General features: G+C 42.1%; 1 protein-coding gene across 1 annotated transcript; it reads left to right on the top strand.

The window, feature by feature from the left end:
• Positions 1 to 257: 257 nt before the first annotated feature.
• LOC119416708 (polynucleotide 5'-hydroxyl-kinase NOL9) lies at positions 258 to 7,254 on the top strand. Its single transcript, XM_037683889.1, has 6 exons — positions 258 to 534; positions 624 to 876; positions 964 to 1,078; positions 2,300 to 2,474; positions 6,300 to 6,433; positions 6,516 to 7,254. Exons 1-6 carry the CDS (start codon positions 402 to 404, stop codon positions 6,633 to 6,635), a joined length of 930 nt encoding a protein of 309 aa, XP_037539817.1. The 5' UTR covers positions 258 to 401; the 3' UTR covers positions 6,636 to 7,254.
• The last annotated feature ends 1,275 nt before the right edge of the window (positions 7,255 to 8,529 follow it).

Raw genomic sequence — 8,529 nt, 5'->3', positions numbered from 1 at the left:
TGGGTAATACCAGATGGCTAGGCCTCAGACTGACGAAGCCTCTTGGATGAGGGGCGAAACGTTTCTTTTTAACAAAAAAAACGAAGTCCAGATGACATGATTCAACCTTTTTTGTTGTTATATACCTGGATGACTGAGAAAACAAACTTTGTGTTAACTGATAGGTTTTTTTTCATTACAAAAACACTTGAACTTTTAAATCTCTGCACGTTAACGTGTCACATCTTCATACCATCTGAATCTATCAGGGCGAGGTGTGAGCGTTGACTACAGGAGTGGTATCAGCTTCTCTGCTCTGCATCCGTTTTAAACACGTATGAAATGCCCCGTCCTGTGCCGTCTCTTCACACCGAGCTGCTTTTTCAGGTCCTCCGTTCACACACCAGCACACTCCAGAGCACATGATCTACTACGGTCAGTCATCATGCGAGCCAGACTTGGACCGCTACCTGGAGTCTCTGAAGTCTTTGTGGCGTCAACGGTCTCAGAGCAGAGAGATCCCCATTATCATCAACACAATGGGCTGGGTCAAAGGTCAGCTGCATCTCCGCACTGTGACAACAGCGAAACGATACGAAGACGTTCATATTTCACTGAAATGCATGTGTTCTTGGTGTCCGCAGGATTTGGATTCCAGCTGTTGGTGGACATAATCCGCTTCCTCCCTGTCACACATGTGGTCCAGCTTGGTCACAGTGGCATCATCCAGTGTCCCGCCTTCACTCCAGAGCTCCTGAGGACGACACACGGCTATCAGACACACCCGCCTGCTCAGACTGCTCTAGATGAGTTCATAGAGAGCCACTGCCCCCCGAGAACCTTCTCTCACCTCATTGTACAGTCAGAGTTTGAGGGTGTAGCTCGTCAAGGGACCGCGTGAGTTAACCGTAGATGGTGTGAAGACTCAGGCTGGCGTGTGTTCGTTCTTCCACACTGATCTTTATATGTGAATGTATTAAACAGGAAGCACCAGCGCAGCAATGAACAACGAGAGTTGTCTTTGCTGGCCTACCTGAGTCAGCTTCAGTCTCCTGACCCGGGACCAGTCCAACCTCTACACAGCCTCACCCCATACCAGGTAGATGATAAACACAGGCTCAGTTATTCTAGTTTTTAGTAGATTTCACAAAAGATTGTGGTGTTGATGGCGATGAGCCAAACAACTTTACTGATAATCTCCACTAGGCCTGTATAACAGATTTTGCTGGGCGATTGTCTCAGAAATTAGTGCGATAAATGATAATGTTGTTTGAAATTTGACTTAATTAGTAATTATTGTCAAATTTAAGAATAAATTTTGGTTAATTTTGTGTGTAGTACCTTTTTGACCACAAGATGGCAGTATAAGACTGTTTGAACCGAAGGATAGATAGTGAGGGTGTGAGCAGCTTGTCTCTCTAAGAAAAATGGGAGGGAGGCCCCTTGACATGACATGGACATCTCGTTCCTTTTTTTTGGTTCTCAAAATGGCGGACGCTCTGTGTGGTATGAGCTCTTTAGCATAGCATTTTTCACACAAAGCTTTTCGTTAAAAAAAAAACAGTTAACAAGTTCTCAGCTTCTTTTTGCAGAGAAATACAACTTTTTACATGAAGGTACAGGTTTCAACCGTGACTTTTGGAGCTTTGACAAGATGGAGGTTTTTTTCTGAGGTCGGACTGTTAGCTTAGCTCGTAGCTTAGCTTCTCAGCTTTTAATCATCCAAAAACACCATTTTGGACGGTTAAAACGGATTTTAAAGAGAAAAGAAAAAGGGAGGTTGCAGTGAAGAGCACCGGAGTTTATCCTTTTGTCATCCATTGTCTTCAGAAAGAGAAAGACGAAGAAATGATGAAGCCGATAAAATGAAAATGAGGTTGATCATTTTCATTTATCATGCAATTGATTTGTTTATCACGACAACATTTTTAAGTTGTGTATTCACTGCTTGTTTTGCAGAAATGTTGACTTCATATCTTTTTCTGAACATTTTCTGAAAACTACAATAGTTTTTTACAGTGAATATATTCCTGTTGAAAGGCAAACATATTATAATATAGCCTCCATTGGTGCGTGTGTAAACTTCCTCTGTTCCACCCATAACTTCTGATCTGCTCCAGATAATTTAACAAAATTCCATACACTTGTGCATCATCACTAGACGGTGTCCTGTACACTTATCCCCCAGCTCCAAGGTCAAGGTCCCAAATCATTGTCAAAGGTTATACAAGGTCTTTGCTTGTCCAGGCCATTGCTATAGATTGGTGTATAATGGTTTGTGGATGGGAGAGTCATGTGCCTTGTGCTCTATTGAACACAGGTTTCTAATACAGCTGTGGCTTTAGGCGTGATCCACTGTGACGTGACGCCCTCTCACATGTTCTACGCTGCCAATGCCAGTCTGGTGGGACTCTGCTGCCTGGCAGAGAAGGTAACAAGCAAAGGAGGTCCAGTCCTGCTGTCCCAGACACCCATCTGTCCATGCGTGGGCTTTGGTATGTCCTGCCTGACTTCCCTTGTGTGCCAACTTTAGTTTACTTTGCTCTTTCTTTAAATCTTGTCCTGTGTGTTTGAAAACAGTAGGTCTGTACCACTTTACTTGTATCTTACCTGTAACACCGTTTAAAACACCAGCTGGAGGTTCCGCTCAGATCAAGCTGTGAGGGAAACCACTCAGCTGATGCAAACATGCCAGGCTTGTTCCAGAGCCCAGACAGAAATGTTGATTGTAAATGTAGTTTTTATTGCTTTGACAGTCTGCCTGTTTTAAGGGACTTGTAAATGTTGATCCTTTTATTGAAAAATGGAAAAATATTAAACTCCTCCCTCATCATTTGTCACTACTTCTAGTAGGACGTTCTACCAGTAAAAGGAAAAGGAGCAGCTCAATTAATTTATTAATAATAAAAAACGCATTTAAAAAGAAACATCAAAAATATTGATCCATAAACTTTTTGTGTCAAACTCTAAACTGTGATAAAGTGAATTTAAACACAAAAAGGAAATGTGCTGTCTATTAAGTTTTTTTGTTTTTTTTTCCCCCTATAATCCAAACAAAAACAAACATCTTTCTTTGGAAAAAAAAAGTTGGAAAAATGACTTCATGTAATGTTTAATGATAAACAAATAAAGCTAAGTATTACAAGTGTTCAGGTTTATAGTTTTCTCCTGACTTTAACTCTGAACATTTTAGCACCAGAAAGCTTTTTCACTTCAACAATGAAGCAAATCATTTATAAATCCCTGCTTCATGTCCAGGCCCAGGTCTTTGTGGTTCTGAATCAGATCTGATGTTTTTCAAAGTGACCTCAGTCTGAATTGCCATGTCTCATTTCATCTGATTACATCAGTGAGGGAGGGGTGAGCAGATCGATCCAAGTATTAATAATGATACGAACCTCGTGCAGTTTAATTCTTGTATTTCATCACATCTTCAGTCTCATGTTCTGGATGCCAGAATCTACAGCAACACTTATCGATACTAACGTGGTGGGATCAATACTTGGGTTTGTTTCTACTTTCAGTCAGTCGCTCCTGTTCCAAAAATACAATTCTGCTCTGGAGAAGCTGTCAAAAGACGAGATGAAATGTAAACACTGGAACAAACAAGCACATTAGATGATAATTTAATTTGTTCTGATTACATAATGTCAGAATCACACATGCTAACATGTAGCATCCATATTTACTTCCTGAAATGCAGCGTGCCTTGTGTGACATCACATCTTCTGCACATGCGGTCGCATCAGAACTGTTAGCAGTTCACACTGGGCGGCTGTGGCTGAGTGGTTGGAGCAGTCGTCCTCCATTGCAAAGAGTTGGGGGTTCTAGAATTGCGCCGCTCAAGGTGGCTGCATGTTGGAGCAGCTCTGTTACTTTCATTCTGAGATTTTGCTTTTGGAAACTTTAATTCCTCTTTTTCTGGATGTAAATCACATTTTTTTGGATGATTGTTTCCTCTGGTATCAGATGCTGTGCAGCTGGAAGGATTTTTACTGAAACTTTTTTTTTAGTTTTGGACATTTGTTATGATGTGTAACCATGGCAACAAGGCAGTTTTCTACAACCAACAGCAGCTGATTAACATCTGAAAAGCTCAAATTATATCTCAACTACAGCCCCAAATCTCAAATGATTTGAAAGGATGTTCTGTGGACGCATTCTCATCTACCTGCCAGCTGTACTCGAGTGCCTGACCACTGAGAAGCAGGAAACACGGCTCATGACAGTGGAAGGACAGGATTGTCCCTCGGCACCTACGGTTGGCTGTCCGCAGCAACGAGGAGCTCGGCAGACTGCTGGGAGGAGTGACCATTGCTCTGGGAGGAGTTCTGCCCAGCATTCAGGCGGTCCTACAGCCCAGAGGAACCGAGAGGCCAGCTGAGTCTGGGTGGACGGATCTGACGACATCTGCAGCCAGTTTCTTAGGATCCACTGTGGGATGGACCTTTACAAGAGATCCTTCCTGCCTACAGCCATCAGCATCTATAACATCTCTTAATGAAATGAGGATAACGAGTTACAACAACAAATAATTTCCCTTTGGGATTAATAAAGTGTTTTTGAATTGAATTTGAATTTAATTGAATCCACCAGCAGTCACATGCCAAAGTGTCCCTGGGCAAGACACGGAACCCCTTGTTGCCTTCGATGTGTGTCCCATCGGTGTATGAATGTGATAAAGCTCTGATTAGTCTCTTTAGAATGATTTGTTCAATTAGCTTTGTAGAGATCTAGTAGAGTGCTGTATGAATGGGTAAATGAGGACACAGATTGTAGTGTAAAATGCTTTGAGTATCTCAGTAAGATATAAAGGCGCCATATAAGTACAGTCCATTTACCATTTACTGGAGTCTGATGGAGGTCACATTTTAATGATGATGTGAATGACCACGTAAAAAAAAAAAATCTGATCTGAGCCCAAAAAAATTGGATTTGAGCATTAAGACCTGCAGTACGAACATAGCCTTACTTTTTCTGTCCATCGGTCACACCTCAGGTGCTGATCGTGACAACGAAGAACAAACAAACAGAAGAAACTAAACAACAATATAACAGCACACTATGAAAACATGGACGAGTGAAGAACCTGACCTGAGCAATGTTCAGCAGCCTGTGGTTAGAACAGCAGGCTTTAGGGAAGTGGTGGCGCAGAGGTTAGAGAAGATGGGCCTGTGATTTGGAAAGTTGTAGGTTCAACTCTCGATACCGTCAACATCAAAATTTGGGTGGAAAAGGTTAAACACCCACACCTGCCTCTACCCTCATTTGTCCCACTCTGGGCCCCTGAGTAAGGCCCTTAACCCCCACCATCTGTTCCCTAAACATGTCTCTGTTGAAAATGAGTTCTCATGACTCAAATAAAAGTTAAAATAAATACTATATGTCAGTCCATACAGATACTAAGGTTTAAAATAAATACAGCACAAAATGTTAATGTTAAAGATGAATAATGACCACTGCTCTGAGTAAAATGTAACACTAATGGCACAGACACCAGAATAAACGCAACCGGCACCATGTCCTAATTGCATGCCATTTGGTATGGTATTAATTTTCTAGTTCATCATATGGCACCTTTTTTAATCATGTTTTTAAATTAAAGCCAAGTGTGTCATTTGTCAGTCTAACGTATCTAAACATGCAGCAACATTTCTCACAGACCACGTTCTGTTTCTCCTGTTCTAACACTGCCAGGTGCTTTCAGGTAACAAGAAATGTTCATAAAATTTGACAGAGACATGGCTTCTTCTCTCAGGCTGTGAAATCTATCACCCCCACTCACATGTCCCACGTCCATACTCACTCACTCACACCTAAAGACTGGGACTGCTGCACTTTGTAACACCAACATCAACTCTGCATCTAATTGCTGCTGAATGCACTACTGCCACACAACTTGCTGCTACTTTGTCAAGCTTGGCAAATTGTGTAAATTAATTTCTGTACCCTTCTGCATGTGTGAATATATATTTAGTCGCGAGCACCAAACAAAATGTCTTTGTGCTAGCGCATAATGACAATAAAGATTCTTGATAAAAAGCTCTTTCTCAGAATCCCTGTCCTAAAAAAAGAAATCCCAATAATCAGGCCATGTTTATTACTGACTTTTCTCTGTATTATTTTTAATTAGTCATTTAAAACAGAACAACGTGAGATACATCAAGTATATCTAACGTTGTCCACATTTATTTGATGTTATTCCTACTAAATTGGAACAATTGGTAAAACAATATTAGGACAAAGAGGTTGGACAGTCATGTTTGTACCGCAGCCAGAGTTGTAGAGCTGAAGTTTCAGGGTGTTAACCTATCCTCCAGGTATTCTTCGAGGAATCGACACGGCACGAGGCCTGTACTTCTTGCTGACTCCCATGGACCCCTCCACCCTCAGGAAGGTCAACTGCCTCCTTCTGGGGGCCATTTCATTGCCTTCATGCATCTTCACAGCGCAGGTCCGATGGCAGATTAAACACATTGCTGATGTATCGGTACTTGTTCCTGTTTTAACTTTGGGCTGTGTTTCTTGTGTTTTAGCTGGGCTTTGGTGGAGAGATGCCTTACATCACCACAAACTACAGCTTTGATCTCACTGGAGCAGGAAAGCTACGAGTTTTCAAGGGACTGGCGAGGCCCAGTCAGTTGGGAAGGCAGTGATGTCTGCGACAGATTACTAGCCTTGACATTTCGTCACTGTGCTCAGGTCAAACCAGGATGCGCTGGCACACCAATGATTCAGAACTGAAGCCGAGTTCACCGGATATTGACTCTGCAGGAGGAGACGGCTGCTGTGTTATCAGACGTCCATTTTGACAACCCCAGGTGCTGTTGTAATGGGTTTGTAGGCTTCCACTGTATTCTGCACTGGGAAGGAGTTTTGTCTCATGGACAGTGATATCATGCCATGGCTTGTGTGCAAAGCTTCTGCTGGACGTCTCTGTTCATCTCATTACACCAGTAAAACCCTGCCAGGTATTAAACAGCAAAACTTTTATTTGGACTGCTTTGTTGTTGTTGTTTTTGTTCTAGTCACTTGTGTTTTAGGATCAAGTAAGTAAAAATGGAGCAGGCTGGAGTTGTGGACAAGTTTTATATTTTTCTGTGAATCAAGTTGGTGAGTTTTCAGTCACTTTTTTTTTTCCAGTACTGTTTACACACCAGTCAAAAGCTGTAAAGGAAAATTTCAGATTCAGGACCAACAGTGGATTCATGAGATTCTTGTTTCTGGTTTTCCACGCTGACCTTTGTGAGAGTGAAGAAAAAAAATCAAATAAAAGTTTAAACTAATGCAGGTTGTACCTCTTTCTTCCAGGGGGCAGCATTTGTGCTCGAATAATCAGAAAAGCAACAATGAGAATATCCAGACTGACTGATCAACAAGTTTCCTGGAGGCTTTTGAGGCCACTAGAACTAAATGAAACAATAAAACTAACCTCTCAGGTAAAATGGACTCTTGTGCAGCAAAAATTTGCTAATGTGAGTGACCTGTTTGACGCCCCCATCTGCACCCCGGCTTCTCTTTGTTTACCATTCCCCACTCCCGTTGTGGAGGATGGAAATGTACAAACAGCACCGACACATTTTGGCAGAGCCTTTGTTTTGGCTTAGGTCACATGGTTTCCTCAAAGACCACATGCAAACCAAATGATGGTTCCTCTGCAGAGGTGCCATTATTCAGCCTCAAATACACAAGTCACATTCATGATAAGCAGTTTAAATTACAGGGCAATTTGATACACAGTACTGCACAAGTAGTTTCTGCTGAAACACAGATGACCAGCAAATATTATTTTTGTCCTAATTATTGCAATTTTAGTCAAGGACATAATTAGCAGTATAACTGACTGCAATTTATTTTCAATAGTAGCTGTGACAAGATATTTGTTGTTTTTCATTTTGTGTTTTTTTAAAATGGTGTAAATTGTATTTTTTATCTGATTTAGGCTTTTAACATCAAGAAAAGTATTAAAGACCCAGGCCATCAGTTTTTAACAGTCTTACCAGGTCTGTCCACAATAAGTTCTTAAAATAAGAATAATACAATCTGTACTCCTCATCTTTGGGATGAGGATCAGCACCTCCAAATCTGAGGCCATGATCCTCAGTAAAGGGTGGGAGTGAGGTTCAGCCTCAAGTGGAGGAGTTCAAGTTTTGTAATGGAGCAGGAGGTCAACAACAGATCCGTGCAGCTTCCACAATACTGCAGACTGTTGGTGAAGAGGGAGCGGAGCCGCAAGGCGAAGCTGTCTGTTTACCGGTTGGTCTACGTTCCTTCACTTATGGTCACAAACTTTGGGTTGTGGCTGAACAGAGCAGGACCAGGAGAGACTTGAGTTGAGCCGCTGCTCCTCCACATCCAGAGGAGCCAACCTCTTCCTAGGGAGGTTTTCCAGGCATGTCCAGCTGGGAGGAGACACCCTGGAAAGATCCAGGACATGCTGGAAAGACTGTCTCTTGGCTTGGGGATGTCTTAGAAGAGAACGCCAGAAGAGGTGACTGTGGAAAGATGTGTGGGCCTCCCTGCTCAAGCTGCTGATTCTGGAACCAGAGG

Source organism: Nematolebias whitei, chromosome 11, assembly GCF_014905685.2.
Source record: "Nematolebias whitei isolate Nwh7 chromosome 11, NemWhi1, whole genome shotgun sequence".
NCBI classification, from domain to species: domain Eukaryota; kingdom Metazoa; phylum Chordata; class Actinopteri; order Cyprinodontiformes; family Rivulidae; genus Nematolebias; species Nematolebias whitei.
The sequence above is the reverse complement of the archived record's forward strand: the minus strand, read 5'-3'. Positions and strand labels throughout refer to the sequence as shown.

Coding starts and splice junctions, on each gene's coding strand:
- LOC119416708 (XM_037683889.1), top strand. CDS start 402: ATGATCTACTACGGTCAGTCATCATGCGAGCCAGACTTGGACCGCTAC. Junction 877..963: donor GTAGCTCGTCAAGGGACCGC/GTGAGTTAACCG, acceptor TGTATTAAACAG/GAAGCACCAGCGCAGCAATG. Junction 2,475..6,299: donor CTGTCCATGCGTGGGCTTTG/GTATGTCCTGCC, acceptor CCTATCCTCCAG/GTATTCTTCGAGGAATCGAC.